Consider the following 24428-nt stretch of genomic DNA (forward strand, 5'->3'; position numbering starts at 1 on the left):
GAATGAAATAGTCCTCGGCTGGTGCTTTAGGTGTTCTGTGGTGTAATCTCTTTGGTAAGATGTATTCATCTTCCTTGTCTTCTTGTTCCTCTTCTTCGTCTAGCTCTTATACATCGAGTAGTGAGTTCGAGCCAGGGTTTCATCCCGAGGCTATTGTGCTCCTGGTCCGTGAGACTGATGCCCACGGAGTTGAGATCGATGGGCCTGAGGGTGAGGGTGCCACGATGGAGGAGGTTGTGGTCATTCGGGAGGCCGAGGTCAGGGAAACCGACGAGGCTGAAGTAGACGTTGTGTTAGAAGAGGGGCTCAGCACCCCGCGCAGTTCGGCAATCACTTTGCATCTTTGCCTTGCAGATTGACTCTCGGGGACTTGGCCTGAATTAGGGCCCTCTACTATATTCTTGAGGAGTACGAGATGAGGTGCCCAGGTATCGGTGAGAGGGCTACCTCAGCTCGGCCAGGGGAGCTTTGTATCTATGAGCACAGTTTGATAGCGGGGCTGAGGTTTCCTTTGAGTGAGGGTATTGCAGCGGAACACTAGAAGGAGGGGTTCTTCTTTGTGCACTACCCATGGGGCTAGTCATTCCCCGCCGAGCTTTCAACCCTGATGACCAAAGTGAAGGCGCCGGTCGAGGTTGAGCTGTCTAGGGAGGAGTTAGAGGCCATCAGGCGGATAGAGAGGGTCGACATGTAGGAATACACGTCGTTCTCAATGTTGGTTCGTGTCGGGCTGATGGAGCCCTCGACTGGTCTTTCTTTGCTTTTGTAAGTGTTTTTTCTTGCTTTATTTCTTCGGCTTTGACTGACTTTTTTTTTTGGAAGGTATGGCATTCGCGGACGAGGAGGAGAGAACCAGACGCATGTAGGCTGCTGCATAGAGGAGGGCGGTGGCCTAGGTTGGGGTGTCTCAACTGTTAGACAGTGTATGCCCTTAGCTCCAATCATATTGATGTACAGATACATTTATTGTAAATGAATAAAAGTACATTATTGTTTCATGTTGATATTGGTGTGTTTCTATAAAATTACCCCTTAAACTGGACACCTATGAGACATGTGTTAGTTTAGATTGTTCCCAGCAATTGGATAGACTTGGGGAATTTATCCTATAAAGGTTGACACTGATGTGCTGTCAAAGAAGTTGGGGCAGTTTGTTTCAATTGCTAGGGTTAGACCCAAAGCACATGTAGTGTATGCTTGGTTGAAACATTAAACCTATACCATTTTTCCAATTACGCCCTAGACCTTGGAGATTAATGGGCAAAATTGGAAAGTTACACATAACCCTTGGACTTGATTATGGTACTGCACTGGGTGTTGTATTGGACTGTCTTTGATATGCCAATCAATGAGATCCATTGAGGGTCAAAACTTGGGTATGTTGGGGTAGTCTGAGAATTCACTTAAGTGGGTGATTATAGTGATAGGATCGACCCCTTTGTCAGATAAAATGAATGATAGGATTTACACTCTCTCTGATGGAAACCTAAATTGCCGGCAGTGGCTTTCAAGTGTGTTTGAGATTTGGTTTTGCAAAATTTATATGTATATATATATATATATATATATTATGTTTTATGAAAAATGTTTGCAAAATGTTTTAATTCCCGGGATCCATCTGAGTAGAGAGTGTGAGACCGCACCTTGCAGCTAGGGGAGAGGTCCTTCCCTGTCGGGCAATGCTTTATCATTATGGGCCGAGAGGTTAAGTGTAAGAAACCATTAAGGGCTGATTACTTGATGTGCTGTATCTTACTTTAGTCCATTATCCTTGGGTCTTCATAGGATGGCTGAATTCAAGGATCATTTAAGTGTAAATGTTGGGCCCGTTTTGAACCCATAATGATGTGCTCAGGGGTTCATTGTGTTTAGCATTGAATTCGACCAGGCCTTAATGCAATTTTTCAAAACATAGGGGATTTGATTCCTAAAAGGATTAGGAAATTTTTGAAATTTCACCCAACCATCTAGCATGGTTCGACCATCCATATGATGGATCCTAACCCTTTCTTCATCAGTAGCAGCACTATCTTGAGGTCACGAACCCTTGATCGAGCAAGAGACCAAGGCTGGTTGAGGGAGACATGGTGGACATTGGCTGCGACGGGTCCCCACCGGGGTCTGTGCCGTAGAGAGGTTTTGAGATCCCATCTCCATGTCTGGTAGAGCCGGCTGTTGAGGTGTATAGACCGAGTTGGAGTGTTCGGTCGGAGGACACTTTGAAGATTGAGGGCGTGCCTAAGCATTTGGCTAGGGGCATTCTGCTACATGGCATCCGAAGAGAGACCAGCGATTGCACGATCAGGTGCTGGAGAGTGCGGCCATCCAGGAGTCCGTTGTAAGATTTCTGTACTGTCTTCTCTATTCTTCGGTTTATTTGGTCGTGCTCATTGACTTCATGTTTCTCATGCTGTCTACGCGGTAATGATGTTGGTCGATAGGATGTGCGCCCTTTATCAAATGGCCAAGGCTCAGGAGGGTGAGTTCTCCCGTCTGCAGGCAGAGATGGCTGAGCTGAGACAAGCGGCGGCAGCCAAGGACAAAGAGATGCAGTGCCTGGAGAGCCATGTTCGTGAGCTCAAGGGGGACTACGACAAGGCGATGAAGGCGGTTGAGTAGGTTGAGGCGAAATTTAAACACGCCGAGGAGGCGGTCACCAGGTACAAGGAGTCTGAGGAGTTCTAGATTGCCCTCGACGATTACGCTATGGATTCCTAGAAGATTGGCTTTGTTTGCTATCAGAGGAAGGTCATGCATGAGCATCTTGAGATCACCGCAGTTGTGGAGTAGTACAGTCCCTTTGATGCTAGGTGCCGCCAGCCGAGCAATCTGCCCTGAACGACAACACTGCCACCCTCGAGGAGGTGAACCTTGCAGATGGCACGATTGACCTAGATTGATTCCTTTTTTTTGTTGTTCACAGCTCAGTATGCCAAGCTTATAATCATTGTATGAACCTTTTCATTAATTGAAGTTTGGTCTTTCTATAGAACACTTTCTGTGTTGTATTTCCCTTCTTTTTATAAGTTGTTGCACTTCGGAATTAGGTTGGTCGGTAGGGACCATTAGCCGTGCTTTTGTACTTGGCTCTTAGGTTAGTCGGAGTTTCGGACTTGATGTTGTGGCTGGGGTCTTTGGCCCTATGGTCTCGATCTCACATTGGCCAAGGTCTTCGATCTTCACTAGCTAAGGTCTCTGGCTTAGTGTCCTCAGTCTTATGCTAGTTGAGGTTTTCGGTCTTCGGTGGTTGAGGTCTTGGACTTGACGCCAGATGGTTGGATTTTTGACTTCATGGCCTAGGTCTCATACTGGTCGAGTTCTTTGATCTTCATTGGTTGAGATCTCCGGCTTAATGGCCTCGGTCTCGTACTGGTCGAGGTCTTCAACTTAGTGTTCTCGATCTTATGTCAGCCAAGTTGCTTCCAAGCTCTCAACGTTGCCACAGAGCTCAGTGGCACCTAGTCTTGGAGAGCTTCACACTCTTTGACTGGGCTAGCCATGGTCCTTGGTTAGCTTTGCTCCAATCTCGTGAGGTCATTGCATTGCAATCGTTGGTCAGCGCGGAGTTCGACTGTAGGACTTCGACCGAGCTATGTACAGGTGTTTGGTTGTTTGTGCTTGAAGAAATTCTTTATTTATTAAATTTGTACAACCCGGTCGCCGTTAGTGCTTGATGTCAATAGTCATCGGTACATTTTAATCCTGGTACTCTAGCTCCTCGGGGTAGATCTTTTGGGTCTAGTTTTCCCTTTTAAGGGCCGTCCAGCCCGATGGCGATGACCCCGACTGGGGGAGCTTGGGCTAGGGGCTCGTCGGCGCGATGCAGTTCTTCTCTAGGTTTATGCTCATTGATGTCGATGAATCCACAAAAGTATCCGCATTGGACGAGGTCTTCTAGGTGGTGGCGAAGGTCATGATAGCTTTTGGTGTCGTGGCTGTGGTCTCGGTCGAAGTTGCAAAACTTGTCTCGATTTCTATTGTTGCCCTGGGTTTTCATCTTCTCAGGCCACTTGACGACGCTATGTTTGAGGAGCGTAGTCCACTCATGATGGTTGTCACAGCAACTAACTGTCTTAGAGCTCGGGCCTGGAGGGTCTCGGCGTTGAACCTCGCCAAGTATTCCCTCGAGGTTTCTCCTTTCCTTTGTCACACTTGCATGAGGCTGGCCGACGTCTTCTAGTGCCTTTGGTTAGCGGTAAACTATGTCAGGAACTGCATCTCCAACTGCTCCCAAGAGGATATGGACCATGAAGGAAGGGAGGCGTACTAGGTTCTGGCGACTTCATGGAGGGTGGCAATGAAGGCCTTGCACATGAGCCCTCCGGAGGAGTTGTGCAACATCATTATTACCTTGTACCCTTCAATGTGATTGTTGGGGTCCGATGCTCCATCGTACTTTTCAAACTGAGGGGGTTGCTAGCCGCCTGGGGAAAGCTCATCAATGATCTCTTGGATGAAGATAACTCTTTTGCGGGCTGGCTACAATGTTGTTTTAAGGGCCGGGCTGTCGTAGGAGCTGCACTTCTATCTTCTTGGCTGTGCTCCAGTTCGGCCAACCACTCTCTTAGTTCTCTGATCTTGCGTCTCTGTTGGCCGAGGACCACGTTTGCGGAAATTTCCCCTTTCGGGATTGTAGGCTGGTCTTGGACCGAGATAGATTCAGCTATCTAGATCGGCGGTTTCTGTAGACGTTGGCTAAGCCGTTATTTCGCCGACACTTGAACGGAGTGATGGGATCTACTACGGGCGTCGTGCGCATGAGGCTGGGTGGGGAGTCAGATCTTCTGGGTGGCTGCGATTGCTCGCGGTTGAATTGGGCCCTGTGCCAATCTGCATGGTCCTCGGTGTGAGGGTTGACCATAGTAGGTGCCTGTGTGGTAGGGCGAGTTGCTTGGGGGGGCGTGAGTTGGTTGCTCAAGTGTCTCCATCATGGCTAGGATACGGTCGACTTTCTGCTGCATGGCTTGGAATTGCATGGGGTTGGCCGCAATTTGATGTTGGGGCTCTCGAGGTGGAGAGTTGTAAAGTGAACGGGATCCTCGGGATAGGGAACGGGCTACATAGCGGTCGGATGTGTTTTTCGGCATGGTTGCTTTAAGTGCATAGAAAGGTGTTTTGGAAATGGATTTTTGTATGTTTCGCATTTACGACGCCAATCTGATGCTGTCCGATCCAAGGTGTTCTGAACCGAGGACAGAATCAGTTAATCCTACCAACTAGACAAGGCCAAGGTGGAAGGACGAAGCCGTTCATCGATATCTACAACTAGGAGAAACGGTCGGAGGCCCGAGGAGTTGTTCCCCGGGTAGGTACTCCGACACTCAAGTTAGTTGGGTAGAGAAAGAAGCGGCTGGGCCAAGTAGGTTGAAATAATGTTGGTCCGGGCCGAAGAGATAGTGTAGAGAGGTATTCAAGGGTATTCTTCCAAAAGTCTCTTACCTCGAGCGAAGAATACCTATTTATACATGGGTGTCTGTCTCCCAGATGGATAGGGCTTCCGGGGTTATCGAGATGAGGGCGTCCGTCGAGATCTTTGGGAGGTTTCCTCTTCCTCAACAGAATCCGCTTCCTTGTCCACGTAGGACACTCCTTCTTAATCATGCATGGTGTTGATGCAGCTTAAGAGAAGGGACGACTATGGAGATTGGCACGTGGCATCCTTGGCCAACTGAACCATCGCACGAAACAATGGAGATGAAAATTTGCTTGAATATAATCAGTCAACCTTCCAATGTAGTCGCCACCACAACCATAAGAATAAGACAAATCCGGCGAGAAAGCAGAACTAGTTTACTTTTCAACCCAACCCATCAACAACCACGTGGCTGATCAAACGAGCTCGACCTGGTAAATTACATTGATCTTCTTCCTGAAACAGTGCAAGTAAATATATAAGTTGTGTTACAGATCACACAGAGCCATGAAGACCCTGTACGTAGCACTAGCACAGCAACAAATTAAAGCAAGAAAATTAGAAGAAGCGGCCATGGAACTCCGCTCTTTCCTCACACTCACTCTGCTCACTTATCTCATCCTCCTGCTACTCATCCCAAACACTTCTGCTTCTCCTTCGTTTCACCGCCGCAAATCTCTCGGCCGAGTTTCTACATCTGACGTTGATTATCTAGAATTCCCCCTAAATTTAGAGTACCTGGAAGCTGAGTTCTTCTTATGGGGCGCTTTGGGCTACGGACTCGACAAAGTTGCTCCCAACTTAACCATGGGAGGCCCCCCACCCATCGGCGTGAGAAAGGCTTATCTCGATTCCCTTACCAAAAATATCATCACCCAGTTCGCCTACCAAGAAGTTGGCCATCTAAGGTTCTTTTCCATCTTCACTCAAATTAATTAATGACCTTTCGTCATTTTATCTTGTTCATGCCATAACTTTCTACTGTTCTCAGTCTGTAATTGGATGAGTTTGGTGATGAATGAACAATTGAAAAGGTAACTTAATCTTACGTACGCAGGGCGATAAAGAATGTCGTCCGTGGATTCCCAAGGCCATTGTTGGATTTAAGCGCTGGATCCTTTGCTAAAGTGATGGATAAGGCGTTTGGACGCAAGTTGCTTCCACCATTCGACCCCTACGCCAATTCACTCAACTTCCTTCTTGCCTCCTACGTCATTCCTTACGTTGGACTCACTGGTTATGTCGGAGCAAATCCTCTCCTCAGCAGTGCTACTTCCAGGAGGGTAAAACATATATCGCTAGTTACAGATTTTGATTGTTAAGCCACGTACTGCATGCAGCACACAGATTTTAATTGATTGTTAATCTACTACTTTTGCGATGCAGCTCGTTGCAGGCCTTTTGGGCGTAGAATCAGCCCAAGATGCCGTCATCCGAGCATACCTGTATGAGCATGCTTACGAGAAGGTGCATCCATACGGAATCACGGTTGCAGAGTTCACAATCCGGCTTTCAGTCTTAAGGAACCAACTAGGGAAAGCAGGCTGGAAGGATGAAGGGATCGTCGTTCCACTGGGAAAGGGTGCAGAGGGAAAAATCTCAGGCAACGTGATCGTGGGAGATGACTACTCAGTTTCATATGACAGGACGCCGGAGGAAATCTTGAGAATTGTATATGGGGGCGCAGACGAGCGTGTCCCCGGTGGTTTCTTTCCCAGGGGAGCTGATGGCCGGATTGCCAAATCTTATTTACACAGTGCTTAGTGCTTTAGAACCTTCCATTTTTGGTAGCTCATAGCTAGAACGCATTGTTTAATGAAAAATTAAAGAGAGCCAAAGTGGTCATTCAGCCACTTGAATGGCTCTAATCTGAAACTTCATTTTTAGCTTTGGATTAGCACAAATGTCCTTTGCTTTTCATTACATGTCACCATTATTATTATTATTATTTCTTATTAAGAAAAGTACCCAATTATTCATTGGCAATCTTTATCCCAACCCATTTGACAACCCATCCATTCTATTGGCTGGTCAATATGGGATGAATAACCCATTAAGGTATGTGGAAAAGGGTTAGGGTTAGGGTGGGTTAGGTTGTGCAGGTCAGGATGGGTTGGGTCTATATTCTCAAAATCTCAGAAATACAGTAGTTGAAGTGACTCAAACTCAGGTCTCTTAGCACACACACACATCTCGTTACAAATCAAAACCACCATGTCACACATTACATTTTTTTTTATTACAAATGAAATAAAATTGCTTTTATTAACCTTTGTGTTCAAATGCAATTTTATACGAAAATACTTTACAAAAGCAATTTTATGAAGTAATTTTATGAAAAGTACTTTTACGAAAACACTTTTACACGAAAACACTTTTACAAAATTACTTTTACACAAAAACACTTTTACAAACATACTTTTATACAAAAATGCTTTTATAGAAATACTTTTATAAAAGTACTTTTACGAAAACACTTTTATGAAAGCACAAAAGCATTTTTATAAAAGTACTTTTGTTAAAGCACAAAAGCACTTTTACACGAAAGCGCTTTTATAAAAGTACTTTTATGAAAGAATAAAGCATTTTTATGAAAGAATAAAAGCATTTTTATAAAAGTACTTTTATGAAAGCACTTTACGAAAGTACTTTTATGAAAGAACTTTTATGGAAGTACTTTTATGAAAGCACTTCTATAAAAGATGCATTTTTTTTGTAATGTTTGGGTAATTTCTGCATTTTTTGCTATTTTTTTGGTATTTTTCCGCATTTTCTACAATTTTTTGGTTCTTTTTTGCATAACTTCTGCATTTTTCTCATGTTTTCTTGCATTTCCTGCAATTTTGTAGTATTTCTTTTTGCATTTTTTCTAATTTTTTCTGCAAAAGTTCTACATTTTCTGCATTTTTTTTTTGTATTTTTCTACATTTTCTACCTTTTCTGGTATTTTCTGTATTTTTTCTGAAATTTCTATAATTTTTTGGTATTTTTGTATTTTCTGCGTTTGCCTACAATTTTTTTTTCTTTTTGCTTTTTTGCGTATACGGGTTGACCTTACCCATTTTTTGTCACATGGCAAATTTGAGAGAGATGATTCTCTCAAAAATGTTTTTTCAGATATACAGGTCAACTCAACCCGTTTCTGTCACGTGGCAATCTTATGAGAGATGATTTGTCAAAATGTTTTTTTTCCCATGTATAGTGTCAACCCACCCTGGTTCTTTCACGTGGCATCCTTGAGAGAGATTATTCTCTCAAAAATAGTTTTTTTCAAGTATATGAGTTGCCTCGACCCATTTCTACCACGTGGCAGTCTTGAGAGATGGTCCTCTCACAATTTATTATTTCGGTATATGGGTCAATCCGACCCATTTCTGCCACGTGACAACCTTGAGAGAGATGTTCCTCTTAAAAATTATTATTTCGGGTATACGAGCCGTCCTGACCCACTTTTGTATTTATGGGTGAAGATAGGTGGGTCAATATGGGTGAGGATGGTTAAGGATCAATATGGATGGATCAAGTGGATCAATACAAGGTTCAAAATATTGCAAAGTATTGGTCTGCCTTGGCCAATACATATCGTTTTGACAAAAATCCAATACACGAAACATGTATAAATCATTTGTTCCATTTCTTTTTGTACGTATCGACTGATACAAGCCTGTATCGAGCTTTTTCGGATCTATATCGACCAATATGGGCCTGAAACAATCTGAATATTTGCCAAGTACTCCAAGGCAAATATTAATTAGCCAATTACTCCAAGACAAATTTAAATATTAAATATTAAATTTGAATTTGAATTCCTAATTCAAATTTGAAACTTGGTCACTTGATTTTTACAACCACCAATAAGTAAATTTTCACAGTGACAAGTTTTTATTAATAAATATTAAAATTAATTATATTGGTTTTTGAAAATTCACATTCACATTTTAATTTTTTTGTGTTTTTTTTACATTTTAGTTATTCCATCATTTTTCAACGGTTACTAATTGTGTCCCGATACGTCACACTTTATAATATGTAAATATAATTAGTAATTTATTTTTTTAAGATTTATTTAAATTTTTTACCATACTTCTGTGTATCTTGATTTTTCGTCCATAACCATACATATTCAAAGTGTATTCCAATACATCTCTTAAAATTGTCATTCCGATACACTTTGCATTTCTGATACTTCGAACCTTGGGTCAATATGGGTGAGTCAAGGATTGATGATGAGTCATGATGGATTGATATTCAACCCTTACCCAACCCAACCCAACCCACCCATTTACCACCCCTAACCAAAACTACTATTTCAAGCTGTTAATCGTGAAGCATCTCAACCTAAGCTTAGCCCAACCAATTAGGGCGGAATCATCCGCTCACGATTATAAATCAATTTTCCAGGCTCACACTAATAATTAGGCAGAAACATTTTACGGGAATGAAACACCACAAAAAGGATAATGATAGAGTATTCAATTAGGGAGGGGTGGCCCAAGTCCCACTTATAAAAGTACATATCCAACATGGCTATTACAAATCTCATAGAAGTGAACCCTTACAAATTGCAACTAGAAGTGCTACATGTCATGAAAGAGTCTCCTAATCTGGTCAACAGTGGCCGGTATCAATGTGACAGGGCAGCGCTTATACTGTGGCAAGTAAGAAAGAGGAGAGGAAAAATTTAAGTAGGGATAAAATATTAACTGGATCTATTCTATCACTTGAAAAAAAAAGAAAAAAAACGTAACAAGTATGGAGATTTGCACCTGTGAAATATACTTGAATATGCAGGTGTAACAGAAGACAAACCCTGATACTACTACTACTGATGGATTTGCACGCTTCTGGGAGCACAGGGGGCAAATTGTTCGGTCGGGTGGCAAAGGAATCCCCTCTTTGGCAACCTGTTTCAAGCAAAAATAAAATAAAATAAACAACTTAACAGTGAAAGTTAAATTTCTCAGATTTTATATTCCAGCCATCTGTCAAGTAAATAGAAGTCAGAAATACTATTCTTTCTTTACAGAAATTGTCAGCCCTTGTAATGATGAAAATTTGCTACCTCCCCAGATCGACTAGTCTATTTAACAGACAACTAGGCGTTTCACATGTTTTAGTAATTTGATGTTAAGTCTTTGTACTTCAAAATCACACCAGAGCTAAAATAGACAAAAAATACCAAAATTGGATGCAGAAAAATGATGAGCTTACCTTAGGGGGTGGTGGAGGAGGGGGAGGGGGGTACACAGTTGGTGCTGACATTCTTTCCTCAGCAGATTGGTACCACCATTCCATCATCTGAACATTGCCAATTAAATATCATTACTTCCAAAATCAGATTGTCTCAAGTCTCTGACTTAGTCTACAGAAAGAAACAATGGCACGCTGTAATTTTCAAGGACTTTTTAATACTATGATATTTACCTATACCAAAATGACATCTTGGTTTTATCTATTAGTGGTGTCAAGAGAACATACCAGAAACCTGCAAACTCTAAAGTAAAATGCAGAGAGGTACCATAAGACCCATTGTCTTTGTATGAGTTATGGTAAATTAAGGTAATACATGCAAACTTAATTAATCATGGTACCTTATGGAAATCGGATTTGGTCCTCACAAGACCGTGCTCACACTGTTCGTGCAGTCCCTTGCAGACTTGCATTGGGAATATCTCCCCATGAAAAAAAGCATATAAGTATGGATATATTCCCAATGCATGGCTGTAAAAGGCTGTGCAAACGGTGTGAGCACTGAAACCAATCTCCTTGTGAGAGAAGGCATGGTTTGGGCTAAACCTGGGATACATGGTAGGCATCTCTAAGAATAATCCTGAGGTGGATAGTCCATGGAAATTCCTAGCTTTCATAGATCATCGTATGCTTATAAGTGCCAAAGACAATGAACAAAAAGTGTGCAGGTTAAAAAAATCTTTATATGGGTTGAAACAATCACCTTGGGCTTGGTTTAGTAAGTTCCACTTAGCAGTTCAACAGATGGGGTTCAAACAATGCCAGTCAGATCACACTCTATTTGTGAAAAAAGGTGAAGGGAAAATTGCAGATCTAATTGTGTATGTGGATGACATAGTGATCACAGGAGATTGGGAGGCTGAAATATGGGGACTAAAAAAATTCTTAGCCACTCAATTTGAGGTGAAAGATCTAGGCCCCTATGTCCACTCCTGTGTCTCATCCTCCTATGTCACCTATCTTACCACCTCCCTTGCATCCTACTTCTCAGTGTTACTCACAACAGCGACTTCACAGGGAGGTGGATTCCATTGCAGTAGAACCCACATCACTTCCTATCGGTTCCTTGGAGACTCCAGATTCGACTGACATGGACTCAGGTATTCCTCTTGATCCTTCAAATGGTAAAGTTTATATTAATTCTACTAATCCCATTACAGATGACCTGGACCTTCCTACTGCACTCAAAAAAGGGAAGAGAAAGTGTACTGCTCATTGTATCTCATAGTACCTATCCTACAATGGACTTTCTCCTTCTTATTGAGCTTTCCTTTCTTCTTTTGACTTTGTGTCTATACCCAAGGGAGATTGTGGATCTACCAGAGGGAGGCAAGGAGACTGTTGGATGCAGATGGGTTTATACAATTAAATACAAAGCAGATGGAAGTAAAGAAAGGTACAAGGCCAGATTGGTTGCAAAAGGGTACACTCAAACGTATGGCATTGATTACTTACTTAGAGACCTTTGCACTAGTTGCAAAGACGACTTCTGTTCGGATCCTTTCTCTCTTGCTGCTACATACTCTTGGCCCCTATTCCAACTTGATGTAAAAAATGCTTTTCTTAACGAGGATTTGCAAGAAGTGTATATGGATCTTCCTGTTGGTTTCTACAATGATGCTGAAAAGGGGAAGGTAATGCAGACTGAAAAAGTCACTTTATGGTTAAAACAGTCTCCTTGGTGTCAGTCTTGATTGTTTATGTGGATGATATTGTAGTCACAGGAAATGACCTGAGTGAGATTGACAGTCTGAAGAAGAATCTACACAGAGAATTTGAAATTAAGGATCTTGGGGAGCTAAGGTATTTCTTGGGCATTGAGGTTGCAAGATCAAAACATGGAATTTTTATTTCTTGAAGTATGTTTTGGACCTTTTACAAGAAACATGGAAACTTGGAACAAAGGCAGCCAATATTCCTATTGATCAGAATCGCAGAATTAATGTATCAGAAGGTGAGTTGGTGAAGGACATTGGGAGATATCAGAGACTTGTGGAGCGACTGCTATATTTGTATATGACAAGACTAGACATCTCCTATGCAGTGAGTGTGGTGAGTTAATACATGCATGCCCCACGAGTCCATCATTGGGAGGCTGTTGACAGGATTCTTGCTTATCTGAAGGGACACCCAGGCAGAGGCATACTATTTGCTGATCATGGACAGTTGAAGCTAGAGGCTTATACAAATGCTAATTGGGTAGGAAGCCTTGATGACAGGAGATCTACATTAGGAGTTTGCACTCTTGTTGGGGGTAATCTAGTCTCATGGAAAAGTAAGAAATAGATAGTTGTGGCAAGGTCAAGAGCAGAAGCTGAATACAAAGCCATGGCACATGGAGTTTCAGAGCTTTTCTGGATCCGCTCCTTGTTAGGAGAGATTGGTGTTGAGGCAGAAGTTTGTCTTTTGGGGAGAGATTGGTGACTTCAGGGGAAGTTTGTCTTCCATACATTGCTTCTGATTTGCAACTTGCTGATGTTCTCACAAAAGGTGTTGCAAGGAACAAGTTGGAGCATGATCTACGCAAGTTGGGAATGTGTGACATTTACTCCCAACTTGAGGAGGAGTGTTGAGTTGGGCCGATTTCAAGTTATTGGGCCCAATCTTTTATTTTTATTTTTAAGTTGTTAAGTTAGGAAGTTATTGGGCTTTAGGCCCATTAGTTTATGTTATTTAAGTTGTGACTGTTAAGCTACTTAAAGTATCCGCCCTACTAAGGGCATTCTTGTAGTCTGCCATTCTTTTATTTTTAAGTATATAAATCAAAGAGGGGTTGGCAGCCATATCATTCAATTCTGGCTTTATCCCATTCTCTTTTCTTCTTCTCTCTCTTTCTCTCTTGCTTGCTGAAATCTCTTAGTGTCTTCTACTTTTCTTCACAAAGTATACATCAGAATTAGTTATCAGCTATTTCTACTGTTACACTCGAGAAATCGGAAAAAGCTTGTGGTAGTTTTCTCAAATTTGATGATAGGAATAGGACTTGGAATAAGTTGGACTCTGCTAGACTGTTGGTAGAAGTGTGGAATGTCTCAGACTTTCTGAAAGAGATAGAGTTGCTTTTTGCTGGGGAGAAATACAATATGAGGTTAGTTATAGAGGGAGAGGATGGCACTTTTTTTTTTTTGCAACGATGCAGAGTAATAATCGGAAAGAGGGATGTTTCCTTGGGGCTAAGGAGAACAGTTCTAGGAAAGGAAGATGAACAATCCGTTGAAGGAGGAAGATGATTGTGAGGTGGATGATGGGAAGGGCAGTTGTGGAATTTCAGATGGAGAGAAAGGTTCAGATTTAAACAAGGAAGGACACATAGCGAGGGAGAAAGATAAGGAGGGGGAGCTCGGTTCACATGTGGTAGAAGGGGAAGTTAGAGGGACACAAGTGGCGGGAGGAATTAACTTCTAATCTCCTATAGGTGGGGCTCACAGGAGTGGGGAAGCTGTGAGGGAGGAAGAGTTGGCGAAGTTGGGGGTAAAGAACGGGAGGGGCGTTATTGGTAAAAGGCAGTTTAAGAGGGGTTTCTTGAAAAATATTTCAAAAGGTGAGGACCAAAAGGATGTTTGGGTTTGGATGGTTGCTAAATATGGAGAAGGCAAAAAGATGATGGAGTTTTAGCGAAGGAGAGGAAATAGGGACCTCGTAAGAGCTTCAGGTGCCACATGAGTTGCTTCATTGTCCAAAGAGAAGGAAGCTCGCCGTGGGGCTAGCAAGCAGGGTCTTAAGATGGGAGAGGAAGGAAGGCTAGGGACTGAGTTTTGTCGGGGGAAGTCAAAGACCGACTTTTCCTAGCAGGTGACCATAGTTTCCTTGGCTCTGACACTTTTCTTAGTAGGGGAAGAAGATAGGACCTTGGACCCACTGATTTGTTTAACAAAGGATAGGGAAGGAGCTACTGATGGTGCTTCTGAGTTTAGTGACAAGTGGATCGACCAAGAGGTAAGCTCCCCTATCTCGGATGTTGGTCGAAGGTCTGAACACAGGTCTAAAGAGGGATGGGGAAAGGAGCTTGGGGAAGACGCATAGTCTCTAGAGGGTCCAAAAAAAGGCCATTTGGGGAGTTAGGAGGGAATGAGAGAAAAGAAAAGGTATACAACAGAAAAAAGAGAGTTCTTGATTCTTCTTAGGGGGCGGAAGGAGTGGGAGTAAGGGAGGTAGGGCAAGAAGGTTGTTTGGAGGGGAAGAGACGGAAAAGACAGGAAGAGGGGGAGGTCAGAGGGGGTATAGTCCAGGATTCAACTCTGGTCCGAAATGGTGTTGTTGAAATTGACAAGTTGGTAGAGAGGGAGGTCATTGTAGGCAAATCCTTGGGTTTGTTTTTCTGGGAAGGGGAAGAATTTGCAAGGAAGGCCTTCGAACATAGTGAGAAAATTAGGAGGGAAGAAAAAATAAAGACAAAGAAAAGCGTGGGAAGGACAAGCAGTGGGATTCAATAGGGGGAAGAGGAGGAAGTGGGTGAAGAGTAAAGGTGAATCTTTTTCTCTTTCATTGTCCAGAAGGAAGAGCAAAATGCAGGTGATCAGCTGGAACGTAAGAGAGAGGGAAAGAAGGATGACATTGAGAAATTTAATAGGGAAAAATAGTTTTACAGTTGTGCAGCTGCAGGAGACGAAACAAGAATTTTTTAGTCTGGGCCTGAAGGAGGAAACTTGGGGAATGAACAGTGTTGGGGGATAATTTTTGGAATTTCTTGAGTTACAAACTTGTAATCTCGACCAGTTTGTATTTCTTGATTTTTCTGGTGTAGTGTAATTGGCATGTGTGCTAGGATGCAGCTGGGTCATGGGTGCTATCTTAACACCCCCAGGTTGTATGGCTCTTTTTATTTTAAAGAAATCTTTTATTCTAATTCTTCAAAAAAAAAAAAAATGCAGGGCCATGCCATTGCAATTTGTTAGTGAGGTCACTATTAGGGTTTTTTATAGTTTCAAATTCATTAGGTCAGTAAGTTAGAAGTTATAGTGTTTTCTGTTTTGGGTGTGCAGTGGAAATTTCATAATCATGGTGAACAAACAACGATATAAGCAACCCCAATTACTTGTATGTATAGTTATCTTTCCTCCTTAAGGCAGAAAGGAATAAGAAACTGAGTTTTGTGCCCTTGGAGCTTGTATTGGTGTTCTTTCCTTAAATCATAATTCCTTTTTTATCTTTTTGTTTTAAGAGGTAAACTGGTAAAGTATGGTATTGTACTATTTTTTTGAAGATAAATAAAGAAGAAAATTTATTAATGAAACAAAAAAAGGAGGATACAAACTGGTGATAATGTTAGACAGTTATGCACTTAGCTCCAATCAAATTGATGTACCTTTTTAACATTTATTGTAAATGAATAAGGTACATAATTGATTCATGTCATTGTGGTGTGTTTCTGTGTAATACCCTTAAACTGGACACTTAATGAGACTCGTGTTACTTTAGAATCTTCACAGCCGTTGGATAGATCTGGTGAGATTTATCCTGCCAAGGCTGACACTAATGTGCCACCAAGTTGGTTGGGGTGGCTTGTCTCAGCTGCCAGGGTGAGACCTGAGGTACATGCAGTGTGGGTTTTCTTGAAACCCTGAACCAGACCAAAATTCCAGTATTGCCCTGGACCTTGGAGATAGATGGGCAAAACTGGAATGTTACACCTGACCCCTAGACTCGATTATGATACTGCACTAGGTATCAGATTGGGCTGTCTTTGATATGCCAATTAGTGAGATCCTTAGAGAGGGTCAAAACCTGGGTATGTTGGGACAGTCCGAGAATTCATCTGAGTGGGTGATCATAGTGACAGGATCAGCCCCTTTGTCGGACAAAGTGAATGATCGGGGATGCACTCTCTCTGATGGAAACCTAAATTGCCGACAATTGATTTCAACCGTTGAAATTTGTTTTGCAAAATATATTTATATAAAGATATATATATATATATATATGTATGTATATCTATATATATGTATATATTATGGTTTCAAAATGTTTGCAAAAGGTTTTAATTCCCGGGATCCATGTGAGTAGAGAGTGCAACATTGTACCTTGCAGCCGAGGGAGAGGTCCTCTCTTGTCGGGCAGTGTTTGATCGTTATGGGCTGAGAGGTTAAGTGTAAGACCATTGAGGGTAATACCTGATGGGCTAATCTTGCATCTGCCCACAGTCCTTGGGTTTTCATAAGGTGGCTGGACCCAAGGACCATTTAGTGTAAATGTTGGGCCCATTAAGAGCCCATGGTGATGGACTCAGGGGTTCATTGTCTCCTACAGTTAATTCGGCCAGACCTTGTAACAAAGGATGGGCTGAATCCATGTGGCTGATGTGTAGATCAATGTTTGAGTCCCACACCATACAAGGATAGCCAACTGGGCAGCAGGTTAAGAGGGCTAGTGAGCACATAGACTTGATGGGCCTAGAGCCCATTCGAATTGGCTTAATAAGATTAATTAAATAAGGGGCGGTTCTGGGATTTGGATCAACTGATAGGATAAGGGATTATCCCTATCCACTCAAAGAGTCTAGATCCAAATAAAGATTTGGATCAGGAAACTCCAAATTTGATTAGGAAGGCTAATCTTCCTCTGTAGATAAGATAAGGGATTATCCTTATCTCTTAAAGAGAGTCCAGATCCAAATATAAGATTTGGATCGGGAAACTCCTAATAGGATTAGGAGAACCTCTCTTTAAGGCTATAAATAGGAGAGAAGGGCGGACCTCCAAACACACTCACAATCTGCTGAATTGAGAGAGAAGACAACTCACAGTTTGACTGCTCTTGTCTTCTGCTCTTTTCTTCCTGTTCTTGCCGCCCCTACCCAGTTCGATCTCCACCAGTGGGAGTGATCAATAACCGTTCTTGATAATGCTTCTTGCTAGAAGAGGCAATCTGAAGTTGTGCTCACCAGCCCTTTACTACATTCTTGCTGAAGAATTCAGTTCTTGCTGAAGAGCTGTCCTGCTGATTTTGCTTCACCTCACATTGTGTCATTTTTAGTGGGAGCAGATTTTGGTTTTCTCCTTGGGCGTGAACACATTCATTGGGAGTTACTGTTACTCCGTATCAGGTATATCCCTCTCCTCCCTTTTTGGTTTCAGATTTGGTCCTGTTTATTTCAAGATTGATCATTGAAAATGCAGTTTTCTAAAATAGGGAATGTGATTCCCAGATGGGAGAGAGAGAAATTTTTGAAATTTCGCCCAACCTTCCGGCAGGGTTCGGCCATCCATATGATGGATCTCTCATCCCTTCAGATAAGACATCACCCAACCCAGGAAAACAACATATCAGCTTAACCTCTTGTACCTAAAAACAACCCTGAAAATAAATTACATTTTGAGGTACCCTACCCCAACCAAAGCTGAAAACCCGAGAAAACATAACATCCCCTTCCATTGAAACTCATACAAGCAAGCAAAACTGATAACTCCTACCTAACCTTTTATCTCAACCTTATTTATCAAAAAATAACCTTTTATCTCAACCTTAAAACAAAAACACCTACCCTGAACCCAAAAACCCATTCGATGGGACTTAAACACCATGCTTTACCCAATTCCTCATTGCCTCTGATGTCTTAAACCAAACTTTCTTTTCTTATCTGAATGGTTTTCTTCGTCTTCTTCCCCTTCTTTGGAACCACCCCAAAAACTCCCAGCTTTATCTGGAAAAAACTTTTGAAACTTGCACTGTTTGATTTGTTTTCTTTCTTCTAAATCTCCTTACTGAGCATTAGGAGGTTTCTCCTTGGTTAAAAAAGCCTCCCTGTCCACATTGATCCTTTCTAATTCAAAGATCACATTCTTTTCATCAGTTTTCAGACTCTCGTTCACCTCGACCAATGAAGAACCAGAACCAGCCCCCTTATTGCTTGAAATTAAAGTCTCCTTCTCTTTCTCCTTTGAACTATCTCTTGACATTTCTTCCACCTCCCTAAAAGTTTCCTTAGTAATACTAAGGCGCAATACAATGGGAACATACAAGTATTTAGAAGTATCTTTAACTAAACCTTTTCACAAATGGAGTTTCAAAATAAAAAAAGGCAAAATATAGCTAATACCTCTAAAGTCCATGCATATCAGCAGCCATGAGTACATACATAATCCCCGTATCTTCCTTAGTACTATATCTTCATCACTTATCTGTTCAAAAACCATAACTCTCTTCTACCACTCATTTACTACTTTTTCTTCTTTCCCAGAGGTTTGATCTAAATCTGGATTTGAGCTGTGATTCTATCTTCTGGAACGCAACAAGTTTACTGATTTAATATATCTTCAACAATCACACAAGTTTCTACCATCCTTCAAGTTTTGTTGTGTTTCTACAAAACATTAGATTTTCTCTAGATATCATCAAACTTAGAAACCCTAGAAAACTCAATCAAAACCTCTCCATATACCTACTGTTCTCTACATTTCGCCCATTCAGACATTCCTTTCAGCTCATTTTATTTAATTCATTATGTTTTTCAAGATATCTAAGTCTTTCTTTTTTTTTTTTTTTTGATCAATAACGCATTCATTAGCAACTTCATTAAATCAGGAAAAAGATGATTACAAAGAAGAAGACAAGCACTCTTGTCTTCCACATACAGCTTGAGCACATAAGAAAAGAAAAGAAAAGGAAATGGAAACAGTAATTTACAAATTGGCCCAAAACATTGAGTCCCTTTCTACCTCTTGTTTAGCTAATCCATCAGCCAAGGAATTAGCCGATCTTTGAACCCACCTCATCTTCACTTCCATCTCCCTCACCAGCCACTTAAAACTTTTTCCTCTCATTACTGTAATTCTATAGGCTACTGTTATCTTTATTCAGCCACCCTATTACCACCTCTGAGTCCCCTTCAATTATGATTTTTCTGATATTCATCTCATTGGCTTTCTGGATCCCTTCCATAACTGCATAAATCTCAGCTCTAAGGGAGTCCCCCACTCCAATTGGGCCTGAGTATAATGCAGAAATGACCCCATTCTCATCCCTGAAAACACCTCCAATCCCTGACTGTCCAGGGTTCCCTCTACTACTGCCATCAAAATTCAGTTTTAAGAATCCAGCAGGTGGGGGGTGGGGGGTGGGGCAAGGCACACTCATTGCTGATTTGCTCTGAAAACACCTCCAATCAAAGTCTTTCTTTTTCCCAGTTTGATCCAACCTTGTCAAGTTGGGAAATTGTTGAACCAAAGCCAACGAAAATACTAGAAAACCGAATGGTCGGGTTGGTCGGTTTCATCAGTTTGATGAACAACCTTAGCTGAAATTAATTATTGTTATTTTTGTATTGTAAAATAATTATTAATAGTAATATATAAAATATAGGGGAAAATCTATGATGCAGGCAGGATATGGTATTGAAAATAGTTTTGACCAATCAAATTCCACCCATGAATTTTGATATATAACACCTGATTGGCTACCATGTTTATGATACCAATTGATTGGTCAAAAAATTTTCAGATATCATATCTTTCCTATATCATAGTCGAACCCTATATATAAATAGCTATTAATTATTTAAAATAAAAAATATAAAACAATTATATACTTTTATGTGTTTCTATTGCTTAGCTTTCGCTTAACAAATCTCATGCATCGCACGAGTCCCCACTGTACTATATTATAAAGTGATTAGGTCCCACATCAACAACCCTCTCCTTATCCCATTTCCCCTTCTCTCTTCTCTCCTTAAACTCTCCTTTCTCCCTTGCCCCTTCCTAGCCCTTCCATGTAGACATGTGGCAGCCCTCTCTTCTTCACTAGAGTCCCACTCCAAATCTCTCTCTCTCTCTCTCTCTCTCTCTCTAGAATCCTTTATTTGAAATCTAACTTTTGGTTTCAACCCTAAATCATTCCTTAAAGCTATTCCCATCTTATTAGCTCCAAATCATAACTCTAAACCTTTGCCCTATTTCTCTTCACCTTTTCCTTTCTCTCTTTACAACAGTCCTATATTTTTAAACACCTGCCAAGTGTTCATAGGAAGGTTGGCTATCCATCTTACACCATTGAATTGCATACATTTCGTTTTTTTTTTAATTTGAGAACTTTATATCCAAGAAGTGTAATGCCAATTTTGACCTCTGCCTTGTCATGAGTTGGCAATGCAAAAAGCTTACAAGAGGATTTCCCTGACATTTTACATTTTGAGGGATAGCCTGGTTGAAATGTTAATGTGATAAAAGAATCTCACTTCAACTAATGAAATGGTTTATTAACACAATGATCATTTGTTGTACACAAAATGGCATGATCAAGAAACCTATGTGCATTCAAACTGAAGAACCTCTTAATCCAGCAAAAAGAAAAAAGAACCAAGAGAAACCTCCAGCATTATTAGACATAAAGATAACATTGTCATATTCTAGATAATCTCTTGGCAAATAAAAATAACCAATAAGCAACTATTGATACTGGGAATACTCAATGTGGACATGCATTTTCCCTACATCCCTACTCGGGCTCTTTCGTCTACCAAAGCCGGTTTCTCATAAAGGAGCAGTTTAAACTCACTTTGAAAAAGAATACTGCTGCTATTAGACCAGTCTGTGCATAGTCTAGCGTTGTATATATACAGCTGAGTAAAACTCTTTGTAATGCCTGCAAATTTTGAACCATGGGTTAGATAAATTGGATATATTTGCAAAAGAAAAAACTTAAAAGCATTCCACTGGCTCATGAGTCATGACAGAATGTAACTAATTTTCAACTTCACGTATCTCTGGTTTTAAAGCCATAAATTATATCAGCTACTCATTGTGGCCACTCAATTTTCAAATGGAGTTTTGAAATTTCAAAGTTAAACTCTTGGAGATGTTTTCAGTTACCCGGTAACTGCTAAGCTTGAAATTTTGGAGTTCTCACTTCTGAGGTTTAAGCCTCACAGTTATACATATGCATGTCCTAACACCTCATCTCATGCCTCCACATCCCACATTTTAGTCAAGGACTAACACTATATTTTGTTCAGAACAATACCAAAAGAGATAATATTAAAGGGAAATAAAATCTAAGGATGTGGAAATGTCAAATGCACCTAATGGAGAAGGCATGGCCCAACAAGCTCGTGATAAGGAGGAAAAGAATATCTAATACAAGATCCAAAAATACAAGAGTATGTACTATCCTGCAAGGGAGCCTCCCAATATAGTTCAGATTTCCCCACTCCTTGATCCAAGCTATTGACCAAGAAGTTAGCTAATCCCTGGGTCCATCTGAAAGGATATATTCGTTCTGGGAGCCAGACCTCTTGCCTCTCTAATGAGATGACAGAAAGTCAAGGCTTCTCAGCACTATCATTGAACCCAATCAATAACCACCTGTGAGTGAGGCAGATCATCTCCACCCCACTCCCCTCCAGTAAAAGAAAGCTCGAACCAACAAAGGCACTGGCCTAAGAACCTGACTTTGTTTTAGGCACTTCATCTCAGTCCAAAGGGAATCTATGAACCAATTGCGCCAGAATAAAGACTGGTACAACACGTAAATTCAGGAATGCCTACTGATCCCATTTTTAGAAATCACATTCATTAATGGATATGTAATGTCAAATTCAGGGGTTGTGTATCCCAATAAGGCAATCTTTATCTAATTCTACTGGCTCACCTAAGTGGGACAAAAACTCCTAAAATTTCTTTTTTTTTTTTTTTTGAGAGTTAAAACTCATAAAATTTGTTATCAGAATGATCATGGTGTTTCAAATACCAAAGCATTCAGATCCTGTATGAGGAACTTATGTCTTCTTTAACTAGGGCTTTTCCTCCAAGTCTTATCCAACTGGTATTGTCATCATCATCATCATCATCATCCAAGCCTTATCCAACTATATGGGGTTGGCTACATGAATCCTGTTTTGTAAGTCTGTTCTATTTAGTGCCATATCCATAGTTAAATTATTGGCAAATCATTTCTTACTACTTCTACCCATGTCCTTTTTGATCTACCCCTTGCTCTTCCAAAAAGAACTGAATTTTGAAGAAAGCATGATAAGTTTATATATAGTTGCAACTTCATAATAAATAGCATAGGTTGCCAATTTGATTTGAAATGAAATTGCAATTTTGTATATTCAGTTTCAACAGTTCTGTTAAATGAGCCATTTCAAAAAGAAAACAGAGGTCATAAGCCATATATACCTTTAACCAAGGAGGGCCCCGAAGTCTCTCACGTTCACGACTTCTTATCCTTGCAATTCTAGAAGAAGTATCCATCTACCTTGATATCAATTTGCAAAGAGTTGCAAGGTAGTGAGAATAAGTAAGGATAAAAGTAAAAAAAAAAAACAATAAATAAGCAAGAAGTCCAAGATGGGAGTTTTTTCTCCCTGAAAATATGTATACCAGCTCCTGTTCTGTTGCACGACAGACGTGAATCCCAAGTGCATGTAGCCCAGGAGAATAAAAGCCGGTTGCATCCAACAGATATAACAACTGATAAGCAAATGTCATTCCTGCACAAGAAACACTAAAATTTATATTGAGTGGTTGGAAAATTCAAAGTGACATAGAAAAGCAGCTCTAAATCCAACAGGAGAGAAAATCTACTAATAGGTTCTGTTAGATAACCGATTCATACACAATTTCATCCATATGGTGGACATCTCATATGAACTCTAGATTATGAACTTAGACCCAAAAGAAAAATGTATTTCCCATAATTATTACAAGCAAAATGATCCTTAAAAACTTCAGGTTCCATCTTAACTTATTGAAAATATAGGTTCGAATTGCATATTACAACAGTGAAAAAAGGATGCACCTAAATATTTGGTGGTCAATTGGTTACTGGAATAAGACCATAATTAACTTGTCAAGAAGGAAAAAATGCAACTAAGTTGACTGTTACATATCTGATATGGCTAGGGGAAAACATAAGCAATAGAACTGCACAATGACAACAACAATAACAACAAAGACTTCATCTAAACATATGGTAATCAATTTTGCTGAAATAATTAATTTGTCAAAAAATGGCAACCAAAATGGCAATGGCAAGAAAGTACCAAACTGCACTTAGTGACAACTTATGCAACTGAGAAAAAAAAATCAAAAAATAAAATAAAGTAGAATGGGGGGGGGGGTGCAAAAGCTGAATAAGCAGGAAATAATGAATTCACATGACTTGTAGGGCTGTAAACAGTCCAATTAATGAAAACTGAAATCTGAATCTGACCTGAATTCCTTTTAGATTTGAAAATCTTGGATCGGATTTGGACTTAATCTGACTCCACTTTTTTTTTTTTTTTAAATAAAGAAAAATTTAAAAAGTTAAATTTTTAACTTATATATAATAAATTAATATAAATATGAAATATTGAGTTTACTGTATATATATATATATATAAATTTATATATAGTATAATAATAATATAACATTATATTTTAATATTTTATATGTAACTATATGAATCTATCTTTCAAAAAAATATAACCATATAAATTTTATATATTAAAATCAGTATAATATATTCAGATTCAGATTATAATCAGGTTGAATGTTGGATTGGATTTTGGACTTTTGAAGTCCATTGACAATCCTAATGACATGCACATCAAAAGCAAATAAGACAAGCAGCAATAAACCAAGATACCTAGATACAGAAATGTACATGCATATGGATACGGATGCTGTAAATGGGGTTACAACTGTCCATTTCCTAAGAGCCAAGAGACAGATTCAGTTATGAGATATCTAATTTAACATGCTGATACTCATTCTCTTATATCTGGATTTCAAAGACAACTACCACTAATGAAAATATGGAACTACCAGTTTCTCACTTACAAACTGA

General features: G+C 40.4%; 2 protein-coding genes across 2 annotated transcripts in view; one reads left to right on the forward strand and one right to left on the reverse strand.

Moving 5' to 3' along the window:
• The first annotated feature begins 3233 nt into the window (after positions 1–3233).
• LOC104602878 (ferritin-like catalase Nec2) lies at positions 3234–7392 on the forward strand. Its single transcript, XM_010266737.2, has 3 exons — positions 3234–6321; positions 6471–6696; positions 6800–7392. Exons 1-3 carry the CDS (start codon positions 5921–5923, stop codon positions 7175–7177), a joined length of 1005 nt encoding a protein of 334 aa, XP_010265039.2. The 5' UTR covers positions 3234–5920; the 3' UTR covers positions 7178–7392.
• Positions 7393–9773: 2381 nt separating this feature from the next.
• Positions 9774–24428, reverse strand: part of PEX12 (peroxin-12) — a 60783-nt gene continuing 46128 nt past the window's right edge. The window contains exons 5-10 of the mRNA XM_010266612.3: positions 22978–23087; positions 22774–22848; positions 21152–21238; positions 10625–10711; positions 10180–10317; positions 9774–10062 (exon numbers count right to left, since the gene is read on the reverse strand). Of these exons, the coding sequence (XP_010264914.1) occupies positions 9991–10062; positions 10180–10317; positions 10625–10711; positions 21152–21238; positions 22774–22848; positions 22978–23087 (569 nt within the window). The 3' untranslated portion in view covers positions 9774–9990. The remainder of the gene's footprint in view (positions 10063–10179; positions 10318–10624; positions 10712–21151; positions 21239–22773; positions 22849–22977; positions 23088–24428) is intronic.

Source organism: Nelumbo nucifera, chromosome 1, assembly GCF_055504915.1.
Source record: "Nelumbo nucifera cultivar China Antique chromosome 1, China Antique-T2T, whole genome shotgun sequence".
NCBI lineage: Eukaryota > Viridiplantae > Streptophyta > Magnoliopsida > Proteales > Nelumbonaceae > Nelumbo > Nelumbo nucifera.

Excerpts from the sequence above, each read along its gene's own strand:
- LOC104602878 (XM_010266737.2), top strand. The coding sequence starts at position 5,921 with ATGAAGACCCTGTACGTAGCACTAGCACAGCAACAAATTAAAGCAAGA. Across the intron at positions 6,322-6,470 it reads CAAGAAGTTGGCCATCTAAG|GGCGATAAAGAATGTCGTCC; the intron begins GTTCTTTTCCAT and ends TTACGTACGCAG. Across the intron at positions 6,697-6,799 it reads GCAGTGCTACTTCCAGGAGG|CTCGTTGCAGGCCTTTTGGG; the intron begins GTAAAACATATA and ends TTTGCGATGCAG.